We start from the raw sequence: 23,785 nt of genomic DNA, 5'->3' as shown, positions 1-23,785 counted from the left end.
GGGGGCAGGGCAGTTCCCCTGGAGGGGGGAGCGGGCAGGCAGTTTCCCGGGGCCCTGCTTACCCATCACGCGCCCCAGGTACAGGTTCTTGGGCGAGTCCAGCTTCCTGTCCACTAACAAGGAGAGCTGCTTTTCCGTGACGGGGAAATAATCCACCTGGGGTGAGAGTGAGAGCCCTGCTCAGCCCCCGCAGCCCCCAACACCCCTTCAGGGGCCAGAGCTCAGCCAGGGGCAGTTCGTTCAGCCACTGACCCGGGAGCTTCGCTGCGTCAGCTCAGCACGGCCTCGCGGGAGCCAATCCGGGTCCAGCCACTCAGCCCCAGCCAGAAAGTCTCATGTCCCTCAATCACAACAACGCTGCCTGGCACCCACCTCCCCCCGACACCCCTGCCTCCGCGGCCCCTGGAGCAGATCCCTGCCCCCATCCAGTGGCCCCTGGAGTGGATCCCTGCAGGGCAGGCCTGGCCCCAGTCCGCAGCCCCACCTGGCGATACCTGGGTGTAGAGTGTGCGGTTGATGCGGGTGATGTTGATGCGATGGGGCCTCCCATCCGTCACGGGCGTGGTGGTGAGCGGGAAGACGTAGGGGCCGGTGCCCAGCTCGTAGTGCAGCTGCAGGCTCCCTGCCGAGGCAAGGCCCAGAGCGATGAGCAGGGGCCAGCCGCGAACGACCCAGAACCCAGCACGGGGAGGGACCGGGGGGCCGGCTACATGGTTAGATCCTCCAGTAATGCACCGGGGCCTGAGGATCCCTGACAGGGAGGGGGTTCAGCTCTGGGCCAAGACCCTGGGAAGGTGGGGAGGGGGCGACGCCAGCCTGAGGCCGTGGGGGCCCCTGGCTCCGGCCTGAGGCCATGGGGGACGTGGCCCTGGCGGGCAGGCTGGGGAGGGCCCCTGGCTCCGGCCTGAGGCCGTGGGGGACGTGGCCCTGGCGGGCAGGCTGGGGAGGGCCCCTGGCTCTGGCCTGAGGCCATGGAGGGACGTGGCCCTGGCTCTGGCCCCTGGCGGGCAGGCTGGGGAGGGCCCCTGGCTCTGGCCTGAGGCCGTGGAGGGACGTGGCCCTGGCTCCGGCCCCTGGCGGGCAGGCTGGGGAGGGCCCCTGGCTCTGGCCTGAGGCCGTGGAGGGACGTGGCCCTGGCTCCGGCCCCTGGCGGGCAGGCTGGGGAGGGCCCCTGGCTCCGGCCTGAGGCCATGGAGGGATGTGGCCCTGGCTCCGGCCCCTGGTGGGCAGGCTGGGGAGGGCCCCTGGCTCCGGCCTGAGGTCCCTGGGCTCTCACCGTCCTCACGGATGAGCACGGCCACGTAGTCCCTGCGGAAGGAGCTGACGTAGAGCAGGACGGCGGGCGCGGTGCCGGTGCGGAAGCTGAAGCTGAGCTCCTCGCTGGTCAGGTTGTAGCCCGGCAGCGGCTGGCTCCTGATGCTGGCGAACTCGCGGGCGGCCGAGAGCTCGGCCGGCAGGATCTTGTAGCGCACCCAGGTGCCGGGCTCGAAGTAGGCGCCGATGTCTGCATGGGGGGCACAGAGGGAGTGAGACGGCCTGGCCTGAGGTGGGGGGCAGCTACGTGCCTCCAAACCCCCCCTTGCACCCCAGCATCCTGCCCTGCTCCCTGAGTCTCTGGGGCCCCCCCACGCCCCCAGGGATCACACCTGACATGGGAACAGCAAAGCCTGCCCCACGCTGCACCTGTGGGGCTGTGACACAGGAGCCTCGATACAGCTCCATTCACCCCGGCCTCTGGGCGGGGAGCCCTGCCCCCGGGGCCCCGCCTCTCACCCTGGCCTCTGGGTGTACCCACTGGCTACTGCCAGTACCCACGGGCTCCCTGCCCTGCCCCTCACCTCGCCTCTGGCCGGGCGGCCGAGCCCCCACATGCCACGCCCCTCACCTCGCCTCTGGCCGGACGGCCGAGCCCCCACGTGCCACGCCCCTCACTCGCCTCTGGCCGGGCGGCCGTGCCCCCACGTGCCACGCCCCTCACCCCGCCTCTGGCCGGGCGGCCGTGCCCCGGGCGGCGCAGCGCCACTCACCGCGGTTGCAGAAGGGCCCGTCGAAGGCGGAGAGGCTGCAGTTGCAGGTGTAGTGGCTGTAGCGCTCCACGCAGAGCCCGCTGTTCTGGCAGGGCACCCGCGGGTACTGGCAGTAGCCGGTGCAGTTCACCCGCACGCCCTCCGTCTCGTTGGCCTTGCCCTCAAGGTTCAGCGTCCGCCCGTTCATGCGCAGCGCCCGCAGGCACCCCAGGAAGGGGCGCAGCCGGTGCTCGGCCGAGCCTGGCCCAGGGGACAGAGAGCGTCAGGCCTGGCTGCCCCCACCGCGGCAAGGCCTGCACTGTCAGGCTGGTTGGGCGGTCAACCCCGAGGGAGGATCGGCAGAGCCCCAAAGCACCGACTCCCCCGGGAAAATCAACCTTCACCCTTCACTAGCCGTGCTCAGGGCTCAGCGCCTGGGAACACCCCAGCCCTCAGGAGAGGCCCCGATTCGCACCTGATGGGGAAACTGAGGCACTGAGCAACGGAGGGATGTGCCCAACATCACAGAGCTGGGGAGAGACCCCAGGAGTCCTGGCTCCCAAACCCCGGCTCTCACCACTAGCCAGTGCTGCACTGAGACTGAAGAAGTGCTGAGGGGAGCGTGGGCCCTGGGGCTTGCTTGTGTTTCTGTCTGTACCGTGGTAACGTTTGAACGCCGCAGCTGAGCAGTTCTCCATTGGAACGGGCAGAACCTGGGGGGTTCTGGGAAAAGGGGGCCACAGGGGGATGCATGGAGCACCTGCCAGCTGCCGAACACAGCCGCAGGGTCAGGCACCTGGCAGCTCTCTGGGGATCAAATCAAACAAAACCACAAACAGCTGAGTGCCACCCGATTAACCCCTAGCAACCCCCTGCCCCAGGCCTGTGCTCGGCCAGGAGGTGAGGCCAGGCTCAGCCCCGCCCCACCTGGCCCCGCCCCATTGCTCACTGCCTACTGAGCGTCGCTCCTGTGCCTGTTGCTTCCAAACCAGAGGAGAGCAAGGTACTTTGGGGAGAGAAAAAGGAGACACCCAGAGCCCCTGGCAGGAGGGGGAGAAGGGGGAACCTTGCTGGGGGGGACACCCAGAGAGCCCCCGCACAGGGGGCGACAATGGGGGGAGAAGGGAGGGTGGGCCCATGATAAGAGAGGAGGGTGGAAAGGGGGCACAGAATCTGGGGGGGAATGAAAGGAGGTTCACGGGGGCATGCTAGGAGTCCGGGGTGTGCAGAGCTGGGTGGTTGGCACCCTGCCCCCAGGGGTAATTCTTGTCTGAAGAGCCCAGCAACTCTGGTTCCCCTCTGGCGATGCACCACTGTCCCTGGGCACCCGGGTCACTGTCTCCCCTGGGCCAGGGGCTGGGGGGGGGCTGGGCTGCTGCACTCCGACAGGCCTGGCACTGACTGAGGGAAGGTGCCAGAGCCCCAGGGAGAGGAGGCTGAGGGATCGGATGGGGTGAGGGGCTCTGCTGGGCGGTGGGGGAGCCCGAGGGCCCCTCTTGCAGCTGCAGGGCTCCCCTTTGCAGAAAGGGGGGCAAGGGCCTGGCACACTACGGGGGCCCTGGGCCAGGGCTGGTTACAGGTCTGAGCAGAGCACCCTTTAAAGCCAGGATACCCCACCTGTTGGCTAAGGAGCAATGCAGCCCAAGGAGGCCCTTAGCCTGGCTCTAAACCAGCTGTGCCAGCTGCAGGACTCCTGGGTTCTCTAAGGGGAGGAGCTGGAGCACCCCGTATTTGCTGTTGGGCTGGGGAGGGGCCTGAGCCGGGCGCTGGGAGCAGCCCCGGAGGCCACAGGCTCTGCCCTTCACTCACCCACGTAGAGGGGCCTGTCGAACTCCAGCCGGATGTAGCTCTGGGGTGGGGCCAGCCGCACCACCCAGGGCAGCTTGTCCACCCGCAGGCGCGCCAGCTTCACGTTGATCTCGGCCTTCACCTGGTGCCACTCGTCATCGCTGAAGGGGACGGGGGATCTCACCGTCAGGTTCTCGTCCCCGTTCCCAATGTCGTACGCGAACACCACGTCTCTGGTGGCTGGGGAAGCAGGGGAGGTCAACTCTCGGGGGCTCCCTGCCAGCAGCACCCACTCCCTGGGCCCCCCGGAGTCCCGCCCACAACCCCTGCAGTCCCAGCCCTGGCCCCTGCCGGTCACCCTCCGACGGCTCTGCTGGTGCCCCTCAATCCTGCCCCGCAGCCCCCCCAACCCCCATCACCCTGCGACGGCTCTGCTAGTGCCCCTCACTCCCGACCCACAGCTCCCCCCCACTCCAGCCAAGTTCTGGAAGATCCCGTCTGCAACACCCTGGCCCCGCGCCCAGCCCCTACTGTTGAGCTCGATGCGGATGTAGTTCCTGCAGCCCCCGTTCTCCAGGAAGACCCCGGAGAGGGCGGTGGTTCGGAAGTAGAAGGAAATGTCCAGGCTGTGGTTGGCCAGGAAGGTGGGGAACACGAGGGAGGCGCCTTTGTTGAAGGAGACGGTGTTCCAGGTGTTCCCTGAAAGAGACCAGGGCAGGGTGAGACCCAGGCCCAGCCCCTCCCCCGCAGGACAGAGGGACCCTGCAAGGGCCCTGGCCGTGCCCCCCGCCCAGCAAGGCACTCACGGTCTCCATAGCAACGCAGCGGCCCCAGCAGGAACTGGGCCTCGGACTGGGAGCGGTTGGTGTCTCCCACCACGACCTGGGTGACGGGCAGGTGGTCCACGAAGTTCAGCAGCCCCTTGTCCGTTCTCCTAGAACCGGAGCCGGGGGGTGAAAGAGCCGGGGTCAGAGAGGGACAGGAGCCCCCCGCCCGTTCCACGCCCCTGCCCTCCTTCCCCACCCCCAGCTGGATGCCCCCCACTGCCTCACTCCCCACTGCCCCACCTGCTCCACCCCCCACTGCCCCACCCTACCCTGCCCCCACTCAGATGCCCCCCACTACTGCTGCCTACTCACCCCATCCCTCTGGCACCCTGCGCTGCCCCATTCCAACCAACCCCCTCCCGACCCCACCCCGACTCTGCACTGCCCCACTCCACCCCATCACCTCAGCCACCCCATCCCCAGGCACCTCACCACCGCCCTGCACTGCTCCCCACGTGTGCCTCAGAGCCAGCCCATGCTCCAGCCCCCCAGGGGCTCACCACTGGGCGTGGTCGGCGTCGCAGTTGCAGAAGTGCTTGGGGTCGGCGCAGTTCTTGCCCAGGCCGCAGGCGCAGCGCTGGACGCCCGGCGGGGAGCCCCCCCAGTAGTAATGGCGCTGGTTGTGGCGGCCCATCCAGAAGCTGAAGGGCGGCCCGTCTGGGGGAGGGGACAGAGCCGTGGGTGAGGCCGGGGGCGGGGGGAACTGAGCTGGGCTAAGGGGCTGGGGGAGCGAGCCCCGTCCTGAGGGAGCATCAACCTGTGCAACCAGATGGAGAGCAACCCAGGGGGCCAGACTGCACCTGCCCAGACAGGAGGCGCAGAGGGGGTGGGCAGGGACCATGAGACTCACCCCATGACACTCCCCTCCCCCACTGCTGGGGCGGGGCAGAGCCCCCCATTTCCCTCCCCGCCAGGGGCAGGGCAGCGCCCCGCGGCACTCACAGGGTGTGTTGAGTAGGCGGGAGTTGTAGCAGGAGAACTCCAGGTACTGCTCGCAGTACTCGGAGCCGTTGGCCAGGGCCTCCACCTCCGCCCACGAGGCGTTCCAGTACTCCACCGCGCCCAGGAAGGGCCGGTCCAGACTGGAGCCCCTCACCCGCGTGGCGTAGTACCGGTTGTGCCGAATGATGGTCCAGGCCCGATCCTCTGAGGATGACGCGCAAGGAGAAAGGATGGAGTCAGCGCGGGAACAGCCTGGGAGTCCCTTCGCCCAGCCCTTCCCTCCAGCTCTCTCCTGCATCACTCGGGGGCGGGGGGAAATGGGGGCAGCCCGGGCACCATGACAAGGTCCAATCCCCTTCCCTACCAATGGGCCTCAGCCCTGGCCGCCCTGAGGGCCCCTCTGCAGGCAGGGCCGGGGGGCACTCGCTTTCGTGCCTGGTTCTGGAATGGACACCGTCACCGGCCCTCCAGGAACCCCACCACACAGGTGCTGCATGTGGGGACGGCTTCCGGTCACCACTGCCTGGGGCTGGGTCAGAGCCAGCGCCCCCTAGAGGGGAAAAGCCCTGTGCCCCATTCCTTGCCCCCCTGAGCCAGCCAGTCCCTGCCCTGGGGCTGGGTCAGAGCCGGCGCCCCCTAGAGGGGAAAAGCCCTGTGCCCCATTCCCTGAGCAGCTAGTCCCTGCCCCGGGACCGGATCAGGGCCAGCGCCCCCTAGAGGGGAAAAGCCCTGTGCCCCATTCCGTGCCCCCTGAGCCAGCCAGTCCCTGCCCCGGGACTGGATCAGAGCTGGCGCCCACTAGAGGGGAAAGGCCCCAATTCCCAAGCCCTGCCAGACCCTTTAGCATCTCTCCTTCCCCACCCGGCTACCTCGGATGTCGCAGTAGACGGTGAAGGGTTTGAGGGGCCCGCTGCCATCAGGGTCGATGGTGAAGTTCCCAGATGTTTTCCCACTGAGCCGATACGCGTCACACGACTCTTTGTAAAGGGCTGGAACAGGCAAAGCAGGAGGCTGGGATAAGACTAGCGAGCTGGGCTGGGTGTGGCAGCTGGGGCCGGGAACCCGCCCTCAGCCCCCCGTCCCCCTGGCTGGGCCGGAGCTCACATTTGTGGCAGGTCTCTCCCTTGTATCCCGTCAGGTTGCAGACGCAGATGAAGTCATCCCAGGACTGCAGGCAGTGGCCGCCGTGCTCGCACAGATTGGGGGTGCACCTGGCGGGGACAGATGCAGCTGAGGACGGCCGGGCGCATGGACGCCGGGGTGAGCAGGGTGTGCAGCTATCCGGCCGTGACTCCAGCCATTGGCAGAGCTGCCCAGGCAAACCTGCCCTCTGTCCCAGCGCAGCCAGACCCGGCCTCAAACCTGATCACTCCACCCCAGGGCAAACTGTGCGTCGCGCTATTATTAATGACGGCGGCACTGCACGGATGCCGGCGGAGATCGAGGCCCCCGACAGGCCGGGCACTGCGCGGACGCAGTCCCTGCCCCGATCAGCTCACTCTGAACCAAGCAGAAATGGGGGGGCTGACAGCTGGCGGCAGGGCAAAGCCTCGATCTCAGGTCCCTGCAGACCCAGCCCTAGGCACCGAGGACAAGCCCATGCCTCTCCCCCAGGGTCTGTTCTGGGGCAGCCTCCTGGCGCAGACAGCCCAGCTCCTGGCGCGGGTCAGGCAGTGGCCGGCCGGCCGGCACATACCTGTCGGCGATGCTGCACATGTTGAAGAACACGTTGGAGTATTGCCCCAGCCGCTCCTGCCTCAGCAGGTCCAGCTCCACGGGCTGGGCGTCCACACTGATGCTCTGCAAGCAGCCGTGGAAGGTTGTTTGGTTCGAGAGGCAGCCGGTGATGGCGGCGGGTTTGGGGCAGCCTGGAACACACACACGGGGGTGGGGTGGGGTGAGTGCTGCCTGCCGCCTGCCCCCCAGCCTGCCCCCACCGCACCCTGGCCCGGGCCGCCCACCTCCAAAGAAGTACTGGGTCCCGGTGCGCAGCTGGAAGGGGTGGGCCACCCGGAACTCGGCCCCGTCGTTGTCGTCGATGGTGATCACGGCCGAGCCGTCCCGCGCCACCAGCTCCACCATGTGCCAGAAGCCGTCGTTCAGCCGGTACCCTGGATGGGGGCAGAGGGGGGGCAAGTGGGCCCACAGGTGGCTGGTTCCCATCACCTCCTGCGCCCCCTTGGCAGGACAATTCAATGCTGGGGCCTGAGACCCCCAGCAGGTGGCCATGGGGCTGCCCTCCCCCCCAGCCCCTCCTCCCCCAGCCCCCTCTTTGGTCACGTAACAAAGTGAAGGGGAAGGGGGGTCGGGATCCCAGCCTGTAAGTGCCGAGATGGGGAACTATCTGGGAACAGGCTTTTCGGTCTAGCAGAGGATGGTCTGACATAGGGCCATGGCTGGAAGCGGAGGCTAGACAAACTCAAAGGTGTGTTAACGTGCAAGTAATTAACCATTGGAACGAGGTCTCTAGCACTGGTCATTTCCAATCCAAGCCTTGACACTCTGCTCTGGGAGCTAAGGGGCGGGGGTCCCATGGGCTGCACTGGGCAGCAGGTCAGACCAGCCCGGGAAGCTATGAACCTTAGGGTCAGGGTTAGGGCAGCAGGTCAGACCAGCTCTGTTAGGGTCAGGGTGAGGGTCAGGGTGGGGTCAGGAGTCAGGGGTTTAGGGTCAGGGTGGGGTCAGGGTTAGGGAAGCAGGTCAGACCAGCCCAGGAAGCTATGAACCTTAGGGTCGGGGTGGGGGTCAGGGTCAGGGCAGCAGGTCAGACCAGCTCGGTGAGGGTCAGGAGTCAGGGGTTTAGGGTCAGGGTGAGGGTCAGGGTGGGGTCAGGGGTTTAGGATTAGGGAAGCAGGTCAGACCAGCCCGGGGAGCTATGAACCTTAGGGTCGGGTTGGGGTCAGGGTTAGGGAAGCAGGTCAGACCAGCTCGGTGAGGGTCAGGGCAGCAGGTCAGACCAGCTCGGGGAGCTATGAACCTTAGGGTCAGGGTCAGGGTGGGGGTCGGGGTCAGGGTCAGGGCAGCAGGTCAGACCAGCCCGGGGACCTATGAACCTGCAGCGAATTCCAGTTTCCTGCGGCCTGGCTGGGCAATGGAGACGTTGATCTGGCCGTTGCTCAGTACCATCTCCAGGGAGCCCAGGTGCTCGGCGAAGCTGGTGTAGAGCAGGAGCCCCACCGTGTCCCAGGAGCGGAACTTGAAGCTGACGGACAGGCGGTTCCGGCGCGGGATGCCTGGCACTTGCAGGTAGTTGTTGATGCCAGCAAAGGTGATGGGCATGTAGAGCTGATCCCGGCAGTAATGGCTGACGTGGCCCTGGGAATAACCACATGAGAGCTGGTGAGTGCCCAGCTCCGTCCAGCCCCCTGGCACTGCCGCTTCCCCTCTTGCTGCCCGGGACAGGAGTGGGGCACTTACAGCCCAGGCCCATTCACGTGGGCCCCGCCCTGGGGCTCTCTGGGATCAAAATCAGAAGACAAACAAGGAACCCGGATTTAATTATCACAAGGTTCCCCATATCAAAAGTACAAATCAGAGTTGTACATAGAAGAGGGTGTATTGATGTACCTTGGAGAGCGTTTCCCAGTATGGGTAGTCCCATCCCAGCTTGCAGGGAAATGATCTACCTGGTGCATGACACACCCTCAGGAGGACATCCAGGGGTAGACAGAACCATGCAGCGCCTCACCTCAGTGGGTTGGTGGCCGTGCATGAAGGCAAATGTGCAACAATACAGTGAAAACTGGTTGGTCTGTGCACAGAACAATCCTCTCCCCACAAAAAGAAATGCTCCCTTAAAGGTGTCCAGGGCAAGCTTTGCAAATTGCTTTTGTGGGACCCTTGCAGAAGGCTCAAAGAGGAAACCAATGCCCTCTGCTCCAGTCTCCAAATGACAGGTTTCAGAGTAGCAGCCGTGTTAGTCTGTATCCGCAAAAAGAACAGGAGTACTTGTGGCACCTTAGAGACTAACAAATTTATTAGAGCATAAGCTTTCGTGGACTACAGCCCACTTCTCCAAATGGTGGCAGCATTTCCTTTGAAAGCAAACACTGCCTTAGCTACACCAAAGATCTTAGTGGAACAAGTCTCCTCTTGCTGGCGACTCCCTGCTGGGGAACAGTCAGACAGAGGAACACGTTATTGGGCAAGTGTTCCAAAAACGTGTACAGTTGTTGGGAGTGCAACAAAAACGGCACCTTCCACACAGGCCAGGGATGGCAGAGCGAACAAATCGCACCATCAAACTCATGCCGTGGAAACTGGTAGATGCCAATGGACGCAATTCGGACACCCTGATTCCACTCATTTTAATGTCACTCAGGGCAACTCCCCCGGCCTCCACAGACCATAAACCCTTTGAGGTGATGACTAGGTGAATGCCAGAGCATCTTTTGTGGCATGCCAGTGGCTCACAGCTAGAGGGAGTGAAAGTCGAAACCTTTCTGCAAGCATTACAAAAACATTGGAATCAGATTCACTTGCAGGTAGCCATCAAACTGGGGAAATCCAGACGGAAGGCAAAAGCCTATTTTGATAAAAGCCAAAGAGAGAAAACTTGGGTCTCCAGTTTCCCAAGCAACGCTCCTATCATATGCTGCACCGGAACACAACTTACATAGCCGATGGACTGAGCCAAATGTGGATAGACTCGGTGCCGCTGTATACAAAATTAGAATCTCACATGGGAGCAGAAAATTAGATCAGTTGAAATTGTACCAGAAAAGAGAGATTTCTCCACAGGTGTAGATAAATCTCTGATAATTTTCATATGACTTTACATTGTGCCTCTTCATATAACCTTGTGGTGGGTCGACCCACGTGTGACCTCTGTTCTCATGGGACTTTGTATCAAAGCCTCATTTAGAAACTTTGCATTGCCCTTGGTATAATATTATAGCTCCTAAGGATAGAATAAGATAGAAGAAAAATTTCCTTTTGCCAGCAGTAGAACAAGAGCTCTCCCCACCCACTCTTAATCAATTGCCCTGTTGAATGAATGAGGTGTGGATGAGCAAGGCATGGAAGGCAGCACCTCCAGACAGCCTCAACTGTTGGAGAGGGGCTGGGAGCCAGACCCAAGGACAATAAAACGTGTCAAGTGGGCTCATTAAAGACAAGCAGACATACCCACGGCCTTGGGGGTTAGAAGCAAGCACCTTCTTTTGGAAACACCCTCTTTGCAGCATTGGGACAGCACTCAAAAGAAAGCAGCACAAAGGACCAATGGACACAGACACAGAGTTTGAATCTGGTATAGATTTGCATAAGAGAAAAGCTGCTATAAAAGTGAGGTGTCTTGCAGAGGACCCCGGGTCTCGTCTTGTCAACATGGGAGCGTCGATCCGGATCGGCAGAAGCCCGGCTCCAGCCCCTCCCCCATCTAACTCACCTGGCCAGTGAAGTTAAGGGGAGCAGCTAATTGGTAACAACAAGATGGAGTGTGTTTGTGTGTGTGTGTGTGAGTGTAAGTGTAATATATTATATGCATATAATACAGTGTTAATGAATACATGTATTACTAATAAATGTGGCGTTTTGTCTTATTCCCCCTGAAAAGATCCTGTGCAGTACTTTAAGTACAACACAGGCAGAGGAAGGCGAGCCATTGACTGCAAAAGCGTGTAACCCAAGAGCCGGTGAGAGTCAGCCCGGGCACAGGAAAAGAAAAAAAATGTGGGGTGTAACAACACTAATCCTGTACTTTGGCTTGAATGCTGCCTTTCAAACTGTGTGCCAGAAGCTGGGAATGGGCGGCAGGGGATGGATCACTTGATGATTCCCTGTTCTGTTCATTCCCTCTGGGGCACCTGGCATTGGCCACGGTCGGAGGACAGGACACTGGGCTAGATGGACCTTTGGTCTGACCCAGTCTGGCCATTCTTATGTTCTTATGTCACAGACTGTTTAGCCATAAGAGACACCGATGACTGCAGTAGATCAGGCTGTTGTACTGGGACTGGACTCAGACTTGCCTATTGAGGGTAAGGCTGGACAGGTAACAGTGATTTGGGTGCGGGAAAGAATGAACCCAGATCAAGGCCAGGATGCGATACTATGCCTTGTAGCTGAAATAACCCTGTAGTGCTATTCAGGCTTGAGAGCCTGGGGGGAGGAGGCAGGGCTGGGGATTTGGGGAAGGGGCGGAGTTGAGGCGGGGCCAGGGGTGGGGTAATTAAAGAACAGGGCGGGGGGGGGGGGGGGAATTGTTTTTGCTTTGGGCGGCAAAAATCCTAGAGCCGGCCCTGGATGTAGCCAGTGATTTTAGTTTATTATTCATTTATTGTGTGATGTTCTGATTAACACCATGTCATGTGCTAGATAATCATTGTATGTTAAAGAGGGCTAAGTTGTAGGATGATAGAAGTATAAGAGTGATCAGTATTTAGAAAGCTAAGTAAGAAAGGCTGAAATGCAAGACCTTTAGGCTGAGGCCTGCAAGATTTTAGGTTAGCTATTTTAGGCCTTGGAGCTCAGAAATGCTGACCGAAGTAAGTGAGCGAAGAATAACCCGATGCCCTAAGATTATGGGCAAAGAGATTCCAAGGGGTAATATTGAAAAAAATTAGCTGGAAGATTAACTTTAAATCACAAAAATGGTGTAGAGGCACATCTGTCTCTAACGTGTCTTAACCACAGGATACAAGTTGTGCGTCAGTGATAATGAAATAAAGAGAGCCTACACGACCTATAGAAATCGGAGGGCCTTCAATGTCTAAGGGACACCAGACCGATAAGGAAAAAGAGGGGGGACACTTTCATGTACATGCGCAGAATGTAGGTATAGGCAGAATCATGTTACAAAAAGGAGGTGCCCAGAGCAGGGGAAAAGGAGCTTCCTATGGGAGGATCCAGCAGGGACCATCCCTCTCCTGCTGATCAATCCAGGAGACCCATCAGCCCCTAACACTGTCAGGAGGATGTGAGTGGCTGTAGCTATCCCTGGTGCCTGGATGGATCTAGTTGTGGGACCCTCCTCACTGTGTTAGTACCTTTAATCACACTGATAAGAGAGAGTGGACCTTGTTCCCGTGACTGTCTGTGTTACTTGCCACTGGTGTCATGCGTTCCTGTGAGCTCTAGATCCAAACCAGGCAGAGAGAGCTCTGCTCAACTCCAGCCTGAAGCCGCCAGAGCCAAACCCATGAGGCAGCCGCAGCTGAGGCCCCGGCTCTGAGCTCGCACCCATCGCCTGGTGACAGCAGCTGATGGCCCCGGGCCCAGGACGACCTCGCGCTATCGATCTGGGGCTGGATGAGTGAGCACTGGAGCAGACAGTTCCTGGCCTGTAGCCAGCTTCAATCCTAGCCCCACGCCGGGCTCGGGTCGCTGACAGACAGAGCTGCCTCCGCACAACGTGCCTGGGACAGATCTGTCAAGGCCAAAGGGACCCCATGTGCACTCCCCCTGCGCCCCAGGAACCCCCACTCCCTTTCCCTGGGGTTCCCCACACCTCGAAGCGGATGTTGGACGCTCTCCTGCGGACCAGGTCAATGATGTTGACCCTGTTGAAGAAGATGTTCTCCATGCATCCCCGGAAGTTCTGTCGATAGACCAGGCTCCGATTCTTCTGACTGATCACGCCGCCGAAGAACAGCTGTGGGGAGTCAGGGGGATTGGGCTGAGCCCCAGCCGTCTGGGGCACCGCTCACCCAGTGCGGATGGGACATGCCCCCTGCCCGGCAGGGAGCTCGGCACCGGTGGGGCTGGGCTGCGTCCCTCTGGGCTCCCAGGGACGGGGGTATCCCCCGGTAGCCCCCTCCAGCACAGAGCAGAGCCCCACAGGGGACAGGGAGGGGCCTGGTTGTGATCTGCCGCTGGCTTAGCTCCTGGTCCCAGCTCAGAGGACATCACATGGGCGCAGCCTGAGCCCCGGGGCCCTGCTGCCCACAGTTCTCAGCACAGCAACATGATGGGCCCCCTCTGTCCCCTCAGGGCTGGGAGCCCGGGCAGAGCTGCGCTGGGCAGTCCCCTCCAGCGCAGTGTCCAGACGGGCCGCCCCAAGAAGCAGGCCCCCCAGTCCTGCCCCTGCCCCTCCCGACCCCGCTGGGACTGGACAGGCTCTACCTCGGTGTCCAGGTCCAGGTGCTGGAAGTCCCCGTTGCAGCGGAAGCGTCTGACCTCCCCGTCCAGGCTCAGGTTGACGTGATGACCGTGGCGGTCAATGCGCAGCTGGTGCCAATGCTGATCATCAAGGAGGCTGCCCACCGTCACCGTGGTGTGTCCCTGACTGGAGTGCATCGGGCTGCTGCCTGGGGAGGCCGGCCAGTCACCCTACGGACAGGGAGGGGCCTCAAGCCTCCCTGGTGCCGCTCAGGGGTCATCCCAACCCCCGTCCTGCCACCCACCCCCAACAACCCCCCTACGAAGTACGGACTGGCCACAGCCAACTCCCATCCTACAGCCCAACCCCCATGGCCCCAATCCTCCCCCCAGTACAGGCCAGCCCCTGCCGAGCCCCATCCCACTGCTCACCCCACAACTATGCCCCCCAGAGTACAGAGCAGCCCCTGTCAATCTCCCCCCCATACTGTGCAGCCCCTTCTAACCCCCATCCCCTGTCCAAGCCCCACCATCCCCAGTAACCCTCCCTAGCACTGAGCAGCCCCGCAGCCCCCAGCCAGTCCCAGACTCACCTAAGCTGATGTGTAGCACCAGCTGGGCCTGTTTCAGCTCCACGGTGATGTAGTCCCCCTGGGAGCCCTCGCCGTGCATCAGCAGTCCCTCCCGCTCCATCGTCTTGAAGTTGAAGGCAAAGACGTCCTGGGCAGTGCGGACGGTTTTGCCGCGGAAGCGGTAGGAAATGGCATCATCCCCATCGAAGTACAGCACATCAGACCCTGGGGGACGAGTGTAACGAACTGGGACTGTTCTTACTGTGGTCTTTGAATGCTGAGTGGGGAGTGTTGGCTGGGACGGTTGTGTGACGAACTGGGCCTGTTCTCACTGTGGTCTGTGAATGCTGACAGGGGAGTGTGGCTGGAATAGTCTGCATTGGAGGATGGGAGTCTGCCCGAGGGCGCATACCTGAGTGTGTAACACGAGAACCCAGGAAGGGGTTGAAGGCCAGGTGACTCCTTAGCCCGGGAAACTGAATAAAGGCTGTGGGAGGGGTCGCGGAAGGCAGAGTGCTGGAAGCAGGCTGGAAGGAGGCTGGAGAGATGGCTGGGAGGCAGAGATGGCTCTGACCTCCCAAGGGGGGCTGGGCTGGGATGCCTTGGGACCCCAAGATGGACCTAACTGAGGGGGTCCCTGTTGTCTGTGCCTGCAAGACCTGTCTTGGACTGTATTCCTGTCATCCAAATAAACCTTCTGCTTTACTGGCTGGCTGAGAGTCGCAGTGAATCGCAGGAAGCCGGGGGTGCAGGGCCCTGACTCCCCCACACTCCGCAACAGGTTGCAAGGGAGGTTGGCTAGGATAGTCTGCATTGGGGGATGGGAGACTGGCCTAGGGGGAAAATACCTGAGCATGTAAGGTGAGAACCCAGGAAGGGGTTAGAGACCAGGTGACACCTTTTCCCGGGAAACTGAACAAAGGCTGTGGGAGGGGTCGCTGAAGGGGGAGTTTCAGGAGCTGGCTGGGGACATGGCTGGGAGGCAGACGGGGCTCTGACCTCCCAAGGGGGCTGTGGTGCCCTGGGACCCCAAGATGGACCTAATTGGGGGAGGATCCTGTTATCTGTGCCTGCAAGACCTGTCTTGGACTGTGTTCCTGTCGTCTAAATAAACCTTCTGCTTTACTGGCTGGCTGAGAGTCATGGTGAATCGCAGGAAGCCGGGGGTGCAGGGCCTTGTGTCCCCCCACACTCCGTGACAACGAGACCCAACGTCACCCAGGGCACTGGCCAAACTTGCCCACACCCCTCTGCCTGGCCCCTACCCTCCCTGCTGAGAGCCAGACTCAGGGGACGCCTGATGTCTGCAAACATCTACAAGGCGTTTGGTTTTCTAATTGTTTCAGGTTTGTATTGCAGTTTCATGAGTCACTGGCCGGGTTATCCAGGCCATTGTTCCTTTGGGGGCCCAGGAGCCTTGGAAAGGGGGTGGGGCAAGGCTCCCCCGGCCGGTTTTGGGGTGATTAGACCCCCCTGGGCAGGGTCAAGGTGGTCAGGTGCCTTCAGCCCAGTCAAGGAGAGAGCTGCAGAGAGGAGAGCTCGGTCTGGACCAGCCCCAGGAAGGAGGGCTGTGCACCCCCAAGCCAAGGGAGAGTCTCCAGGCCAGGGGGCCAGGACTGGGGGCACCCAGCTCCCCAGAAGGGCTGGGAAGCCCTGAAGCAAAAGGGGAGCTGATGGATCTGAGTAGATTAGACCCCAAGAGAGGGGGAAGATTGTTTAGAAGACACTGGTGACGGTGAATTATTTTGGGGACTTGGAAGGAAACTGAGGTCAGAAGCCTGCAGGCCCACCCTGGGGCACAAGAGGGGCCCTGGGATGGCCCCTGTCTACAGCTCCCCAGGGCTGTTTTGGTCACCAGATTTGTTTCAAAATTTAAAACAAAATGAAACTGTCCTGAGTGGGGCAGGAGAGGAGGGGTTGGGTCGGGGCGGAGGAGAGCTGGGACAGGAGCCTCGGGGGCGCCAGCGGGAGGAAGGGGAACAGATCTCCAGGCTCAGTGGGGAGGGCTGGGGGCAGTGGGGTGTTGGGTCAGGACTTGGGGGGGGTCAGAGCTGAATTCCTGGGGAGCTGTATGGGCTCCGAATCACCAGATGGGCTGAACGGGACCTGGGGCCCCAGGGCTCTGTGCCACACAGCGCCCAGCCAAGCCAGGCCCATTGCTCAGAGCCTTTATGCCCTCTAGGAAACCCCCAAGCCCCCTCCCCGCAGCGTCAGGCCCAGCTAGCGCCAGGGCTCCCCCGGCGGCCTGGTGCTCACTCACGGTAGGGGCAGCCGTAGAGGCCCAGACGCAGGCCGATCTTGCCTCGCGGGTTCCAGGCCCGGGGGATGATGCGGATGTAGCGAGCCAGGATGGGGTAGTGCAGGTCGTGGCGCACCACCCCGCTCTCGTTCACGTTCCCAAAGAACGTCTGGTGGAGAAACAGCCCCTGTCAACGCAGCCCCCGCAGCGTGGGGTGACTGCGCCCCCCACCAGCCCCTTCCCACCCGGGGGGACCATGCTCCCCCGGGCTGGCCTAGGCTGTAGCCGACCTGAGGCCTGGCTTGGCCAGTGGCCTCTCTCTGACAGGGCCCAGCCCCTTAGAGGAAGGTGTCAGAACCCCACAGTGGCGGGGCTGGGGTGATCTGCCCCCTGCTAGCTCTTAGCCTGGTCTCTCAGTGATCAGGGCAGTGGGGCAGGAGGAGTGACGCTCCCTCCCACGTTCGTTACCACAGACTGCGGCCGTCACTCTGGATGGTCTTGCTAGCCATCGAACTGGCCAGCCCCCCTTTGAGCCTTATTGACTTCTTGGCCTCGCCACCGTCCTGTGGTGTGGAGTTCCACAGGCCAACCCCCCATTGGTGGGAAAGTTTCCCCTTAGATCAGTTTTGAATGTCCCCCTGTCAGCGACTGTCTTCTCGTTCTTGTGGCATGGGGCAGGAAAGTCGGCAGCTCCCACTCCCTCCTTTAGCCTGGCACGATCTCATAGACTTTTGTCCCGTGCCCGCAGAGCCGTGTGCAGACGGGGGCACTCAGGAGCCAGGCAAGGCGCTGGCACTGGTGGGAGCCCCCGGATGTAGTGGCAGTAGCTCCTTACCCAGTTACTCCCTAGCTGGAAGAAGGGCTTCCAGCTGCTGGGGTGGTCCCCGTACAGCACGATGTAACGCGTCAGCCAGTCATACGTGTTGTACGTCCCCTGCGTGGCCACCGCATTGATCTTGTGCTTCTGCATCAGGTCGATCTGGAGCCAGGGCTGCTTGTCGCTGGGGTCTGGAGACCAGCCACTGCTGCCTGTGCCGGAGGGCATGGTTAGACCCGGTGCCACCCGCGGCTCTGGCCTTTCCACTCCCTGCTCAGCTCAGAAATGGGGCCAGAGCCGCCCAAGGGCAGCAGGGTAAATGCCCTCTGAGCTGCCCCAGAGCCTCACCCCACCCGACGGGGACCCCGGGGCATCACTGACAGGGGGATCCCATAGGAACCCTACTAACCTCCCCACTCTGCCCAGGCGCTGCTCTGGGGCATTTGGGGACCCTCCCTCCTTCGCCAGCACCATGTGCAGCCAGGCCACTGCTTTGTGGGTCTCCAGCAATTGCCCCGTGGCTGGGACAGGCTCCTGGGCCCAGCTCTCCCCGGGCCCGGGCAGGCAGGACTCACTGTGCAGCCGGGCGAAGCTGGACGAGTAGAAGATGTTGTAGCGGGAGGAGGCACCGATGGATGAGGAGTAAAGGGGAGCGACCAGCTCATCGTAACAGGGCTCTGCAGGGAAGAGGCTGCGTTAAAGCCACTTTGCCGGCCTGGCCTAGTTCCAGCCCCGGCCCTGCTGCTTCTCCCCAGCTGACAAATGAGCTGCCGGAGCCCTGCAGCCATTAAGACTGTCCCCCTGGCTGGGCAGCAACAAGGCATGGTCCTTCAGGGGGACCCCTCCGCTCCTCTCCCCCAGCCCACGCCAGCCCTTGGCCTCAGAGTCTGCCACCGGGGGCAGGGCTGGACCCTTGAGCATGAGGGACCCAATGGGGCCCATTAACTCCTTTGACACTGGCCACAGCTCACGGTCTCTGCGTCCCGAGCAGCTGTCCGTCGCAGGGGAGTAGCTGAGATGCCACCCTGGCCGGGAGAGGGTAACCCGATGGCTCCCCCCAGTGTCCCCTATGACCGCACAGCCAATGTGTTTGCAGGGTGGGCCAGGCTCCCACCCCGACCCTGTGGGACCTGGGGGCTGAGCCTGTGCGAGGCTCCCAATCCATCTAGCCGCCCCCCTCCCCCCCCAGTTCACCAGCATTCCCAACCCCTTCAGGTCCTTGTGTCATGACATGCAACCCGGTTAGGGTTACCATACGTCCGGATTTTCCCGTACATGTCCGGCTTTTTGGGCTCCAAATCCCCGTCCGGGGGAAAATCCCAAAAAGCTGGACATGTCCGGGAAAATCGGGACATGCGGTGCCGGGCCGGGGGCTCCGGGGCCGGGACGGCGGTGCGGTGCTGGGGGCTCGGGGGCCAGGACGGCAGTGCCGGGCCGGGGGCTCGGCCGGCGGTGCCGGGCCAGGCCAGGGGCTCGGGGGACAGGCTGGCGGTGCCGGGCCGGGTTGGGGGCTCGGGGGACGGGCCGGTGGTGCCGGGGGTGGGCCGCGCCTCCTCCCCCCACACCCCTCCTTACCTGCTTCAGGCTTCCCACGACTCAAATGTTCGCGGGAAGCAGGGGAGGGGGCGGAGACCTTGGGGAGGGGGCGGAGTTGGGGCAGGGGGCATGGGCGGGGCTGGGGGCGGGGCCAGGGCCCCATGGAGTGTCCTCCTTTCGGAGGCACTAAATATGGTAACCCTATGCAACCCCCTTCACCCCCCCATGCAGCACCCACAAGCACATGAGTCCAGCCAGAGGCCCAGCCGGGCCAGGGGGGCATAGGGCAGACTGGCTACAGCACAGAACGGCCCACTGGAGATGGAGGCGCTAGAGGCCCGAGGGGACAGGGTGTCTCTAGGAAGGGTGTAGCGGGGCAGTTACCCCACTCCGGGGAGGAAGGCTGGGCTGATTGGGGAAGCAGCCACAGCTGGGGCCACACCTAATCAGGCCACAGCAGGCCCTGATAAAAGGGCTAAGGGAGGCGCTGGGTCAGAGTCTCTCTTCAGTCTTGGAGGGAGAAGGGCCTGGCTGTCTGGGAACAGAGGGGACCTGTGCAGAGCAGAGCAGGGCTGGGGAAAGGCGAGAGGTGCCCCAGCCTGAGGCCTGGTTAAAGGCCGAAGGAGGTACTGGGCCTGCAGAGGTGTAGCCCAGGGATGGGCGGAGGCAGCTGGTCCTACGCCCTGCCAGTGATGCGTGGCCATTAGACTGCCATCTGCCCTAGGGAGTGGGGGCTAGATGATGACTGGCAGTAGCAGGTTGGGGGTTCCCCTGGGAGGGGAGACCCAGCGTGAAGGGGTACTGCTGGGGCAGAACCCTGAGTAAAGGGCATTGGGGTCTGGGAGGGATATGAGGCCTGAGGCAGGTGACACACCAGCCAGCAGGAGGCGCTCTGGAAGCTGGAATTGAGCGAATTCCTGGATGACCAGCAGGAGATGCTGCATCGGTGAGTGAGTCATCTGCTAGACAGTAATTTCCAGTACTTGCATCTGAAGAAGTGAGGTTCTTACCCACGAAAGCTTATGCTCCCAATACTTCTGTTAGTCTCAAAGGTGCCACAGGACCCTCTGTTGCTTTTTACAGATTCAGACTAACATGGCTACCCTCTGATATCCCCTAGACAGGGAACTGGGGGTACCTGCATGGGTTACTCAGCATTTGTGCATCCCTCCTCCCAGCCCCTGCTGCTACCCTGGAGCCATTGGGACTGCGAGGCCTCGGGGAATGCTGCCCCTGCCACGTTCTCCCAGTGATTTCACAGTGAGCTAGAAAGGCCGGCTGTTCCCAGGCACCTGGACCTGGCCAGATGCAGGAGGGCAAAGCCCAGCTGTGGGGAGCAGTGACCCTGGCCAGGGTCCCGGGGCAGCCGGCAGGGCAGGATGGTGCCTGCCTACTGGGGACACTTGGTGCTAGACAGCGTGGCCCTTGGGCCCTGCCCCAGAGACACTGACCATTGCTGCTTGCACAACAACTGATCAGGAAGGGTCTGCCCCACACGGGGCCCCTGGGGTCAGCCAGGGAGTCTGCCCCACACAGGACTCCGGGTGGCTGGGCTTGGCTGGGCTCCCTGGAGCAGCAAAGCTTCCCTCTGCTCACTGGCCCTCTCTTTTCCTCCCACTGCAGAGAGCTGACACGCCCTGCAGCTCAGCGGCTGCCCGCACCAGCCACACGACTGCCTGTATGTGGCTCTGGGGAGACCCTGGCCAGGGGAGGGAGGGAAGCCCCATGTTCCTGCAGTGTCAGCCAGGCACCCCACACACTCCCATCCCCCGGTGCTAGCCTCAGGCTAGGGGGCCTGGGATGCCGCTGGCGCTGGCAGGAGAGAGCCCAGGGCTGGACGGGGAGGGGGTTATGCAAATCTCCATTTGGAGGCTCCCGCTGGGGCCAGGCAGCCCCTGCCCTGTATCAGATGGGGCAGCCCCAGCCGGCTCCACACGCAGGCTGATGTGCTGGCCGGATCCCACGGGACACCCACCAGGCGAGCCTCTTTCTCCCCCTCTCTTGCGTCCCAGCTGATAGCAGCAGAGTGAGGGGTTATGGGGGGACAGCAGGAGCTGTACTCACCTCCCCCATTTTCCAGCACTTTAGGGACCCTGCTGCACACTCCCCTCTCAGTGGGGGGAGGGTTGGGGGGGCAGGCTGGGCTGGGGTGCAGGCAGGGGAGCAGCTGGGGCAGTTACCCATAGGATCCAGGGCCCTGCACAGGCTCGGGGGTGGTGCCCAGCAGGGACTGAGGCTCCACATTCAGCCCCCCTTCCTGGGCTGTTCTCTGGGAGTCCAGAAGCACGTCCCTCACTCCAGGGTATCAGAGGGGCCCAGAGCCCCTCACTAAGGCACCCAGCCCTGCTCAGTGCCAGCGCCTTGCCCCAGCTGAGCCCGGGGAGTCACACAGGCCCAGGGGGGAGCCAGTGCAGCTGGGGTAGGTCACTGCCCCAGCCCAGGGAGGGGGCCCTGGGGGCGCATCCCCAGCCAGCCCCACTGCTCTGCAAAGCCCCCTTATGGCACCCACAGCACCCCAAACCCTGGGTGCCTATCCCTGGGGACACCTGGCTAGTGAGGCCCCAGTGCCTCTTGGGCTATGGCAGAACAGACATCGCCGATGGGAGAGGGGCTAGGCCCCCACACCCCCCAGCTGCAATCCTGGGGTCCCCAACCACCTGCCGGCATCCCAGGCATCAGCAGAGGCGCTCAGCACAGCCCCCGAGGGTGACGGGGAGCAGCCGGCACTGGTACAGCCGCACAGCTGGGAGGAACCCGAAGGGCCCTGCAGCCCCAGGCCAGGTTACCGCTGCGGTGCCAGAGCCGCACCCGAGGCCAGACCTGGCCACGTGCTCCGGCGCAGCACCCTGCGGCCGCCTTGCCAAGTCGCTGAGCAGGTCAGAAAATCCGGCCCATGTGCCAGAGCGTGGATCCCGGCAGCGCCGTGGGAACCGCCTGCTTCTCCCGGTGGGATGGGGCCAGCCCTGCTATCTCCCTGAGCAGAGGGGATGCCCCAGAGACCCCAAACAAGGCTTGCTAAGCGTGCGACCAAAGAATGGTCCCAGATCAGCAATTACTGACCTGCCCGTGGGGCCATCCTCCCCCCAGGGCAGCAGAGCAGAAGTCCCTGTGCCCACCAGCATGGCCCCGGGCACCACCTGCCTCTCCTGAGACCTTGGCCGACCGGCCCCCCTGGATTCACTCCCTGCCTAGGCTGGGCACTGGGCTGGGCCCTGGCATGAGGCCAACACCCCCAGAATCCTGCCCAGCTGCTACGTGTACCTGCGTGCGACGCCTGTAGGGGGAGAAAGCCCAGGGCCATTGTGGGGCAGGCTCCCCCTCCCCACTCCTTACCATTAGAGGGCCAGAGGAACAGCTTCCTTGCCCAAGCCTATGTCCCCTTGGGTGCAGCAGATCAGGGACACGCCAGCCCAGTCCTAGAACACGGCAAGCCCCAGGAGGCCGTCCTGTCTCCTCCGGGACTGGCCCGGGATCCTGCTGGGGGGTGGTATTCCTGAGCATCTCTCCCCCCCTCCCCCCCCCCCCCCCAGCAAAGGCCTGTTGTTGGAGCCTCTTTCACAAGAGAGGCCCTGGCAGCCCCACTCCAGCCAGGCACGCAGGCTCCACACTGCACAGAGGGGGTCATGGCACCTCCCCACAGCCGGGGCCAAAATCGCTCTGCATGGGCACCCCCCCCCAGCCGGGCACCCCCACACCCCTCAGCTCCTGGGGAAGTTTTTTTGCTGCAGCTGCTGCTGCTCCAGGGAGCCACGGAGAAGTAGCTTGGGGAGGGGGACAGGGTGTAGGGGCTCTGCCCACACAGCTGCCGGCGGGCAGGGGGGCTGCTGGGGGTTCGGGGCTGGGCAGCTCTGCAGGGATGGAGCTGGGGCTGAGCTTGTCTCTGGCTGCTGGTCTCAGGACTGCAGTGAGCGGCAGGCAGGTGCTGCAGTGGGGGGGGGGAGGGGTAGCTGCTCTGCACCCACCAGGCTGGGCTGGATCCATGGCACGAGAACTATTGATCCCAGCGGGGGAAGGGACCCTGGGGCTTGGGGACAGGGCTCGTGGGGTCTATCCCTGACCTTGCCACCACCTGGCCAGGTGACCTTGGGAAAGTCCCTTCCCCTCGCGGTGCCTCAGTTTCCCCGTCTCTACAGCGGGGAAGGGGGGCTCCCCGGGCGCTGGGAAAGGGCAGCGAAGCTGGCGGCTGTTTGGGGCTGGGAGCGGGGGCAGCAGGGCCTCGTCCTGCATTGCGGAGCCGGGCAGATCCCGCGGCCGCGGCACTTACGGGGCGGGCAGCGGTGGCGGTCCAGCGGCAGGACGGCCGCGCAGGCGGCGAGGAGGAGGCAGAGCAGGCGGGTGTCCATGCTGGGGCCGGCGGGGAGCGCTCGGGGCCGGCAGCTCAGCCCGGGGCTCGCGTCGCATCCCCCGCTGCAGCCCAGCCCGACACGTCTCCCGCTGCCGCTGCTGCTCCGGTGCTGATGCTGCACGCGCCGATCCCCGGCCCCGCGCGTGCTCCGCTCCCCCCTGCCCCCGGCAGCGTCTCCAGCGGGACGGGCGGGGAGCCGGGCATGGGGGCGCAGAGCAGGGGATGGGGGCGCACAAAGTTATGGGGGGCGCAGAGCAGCGATGGGGGATGTACAAGGGGATGGGATGCACAGAGCAGGGGATGCATAAGGGGATGGGGGCGCAGAGCAGAGGATGGGGGTGCAGGAGGGGATGGGATGCACAGAGCAGGGGATGCAGAAGGGGATGGGGGATGCAGAAGGGGATGGGGGATGCAGAGCAGAGGATGGGGGTGCAGAAGGGGATCGGGGCACAGCAGAGGGTGGGGGTGCAGGAGGGGATGGGGACACAGAACTGGGGATGCACAAGGGGATGGGGGCGCAGAGCAGGGGATGCATAAGGGGATGGGGGTGCAGAAGGGGATCGGGGCACAGCAGAGGGTGGGGGTGCAGGAAGGGATGGGGACACAGAACTGGGGATGCACAAGGGGATGGGGGCGCAGAGCAGAGGATGAGGGCACAGAGCAGGGGATGGGG

General features: G+C 63.0%; 1 protein-coding gene across 2 annotated transcripts in view; it reads right to left on the bottom strand.

Annotated features, from left to right (window-relative positions):
• CNTNAP1 (contactin associated protein 1) overlaps positions 1–23,226 on the bottom strand; it is a 30,898-nt gene extending 7,672 nt beyond the window's left edge. For both annotated transcript variants that reach the window (XM_034755657.1, XM_034755658.1), the window contains exons 1-21: positions 23,032–23,226; positions 17,807–17,908; positions 17,250–17,443; positions 16,436–16,583; positions 14,197–14,400; positions 13,628–13,812; positions 13,014–13,157; positions 8,617–8,878; positions 7,525–7,674; positions 7,260–7,431; positions 6,668–6,774; positions 6,433–6,552; positions 5,564–5,767; positions 5,122–5,278; positions 4,601–4,728; positions 4,326–4,493; positions 3,816–4,034; positions 2,028–2,267; positions 1,277–1,504; positions 495–622; positions 63–156 (exon numbers count right to left, since the gene is read on the bottom strand). In XM_034755657.1, coding sequence (XP_034611548.1) covers positions 63–156; positions 495–622; positions 1,277–1,504; positions 2,028–2,267; positions 3,816–4,034; positions 4,326–4,493; positions 4,601–4,728; positions 5,122–5,278; positions 5,564–5,767; positions 6,433–6,552; positions 6,668–6,774; positions 7,260–7,431; positions 7,525–7,674; positions 8,617–8,878; positions 13,014–13,157; positions 13,628–13,812; positions 14,197–14,400; positions 16,436–16,583; positions 17,250–17,443; positions 17,807–17,908; positions 23,032–23,110 — 3,433 coding nt within the window. In that variant the 5' untranslated portion in view covers positions 23,111–23,226. The remainder of the gene's footprint in view (positions 1–62; positions 157–494; positions 623–1,276; positions 1,505–2,027; positions 2,268–3,815; positions 4,035–4,325; positions 4,494–4,600; positions 4,729–5,121; positions 5,279–5,563; positions 5,768–6,432; positions 6,553–6,667; positions 6,775–7,259; positions 7,432–7,524; positions 7,675–8,616; positions 8,879–13,013; positions 13,158–13,627; positions 13,813–14,196; positions 14,401–16,435; positions 16,584–17,249; positions 17,444–17,806; positions 17,909–23,031) is intronic.
• Between the last annotated feature and the right edge of the window lie 559 nt (positions 23,227–23,785).

The sequence above is a fragment of the Trachemys scripta genome, chromosome 23 (assembly GCF_013100865.1).
Source record: "Trachemys scripta elegans isolate TJP31775 chromosome 23, CAS_Tse_1.0, whole genome shotgun sequence".
In the NCBI taxonomy this organism is placed as follows: domain Eukaryota; kingdom Metazoa; phylum Chordata; order Testudines; family Emydidae; genus Trachemys; species Trachemys scripta.
The sequence above is the reverse complement of the archived record's forward strand: the minus strand, read 5'-3'. Positions and strand labels throughout refer to the sequence as shown.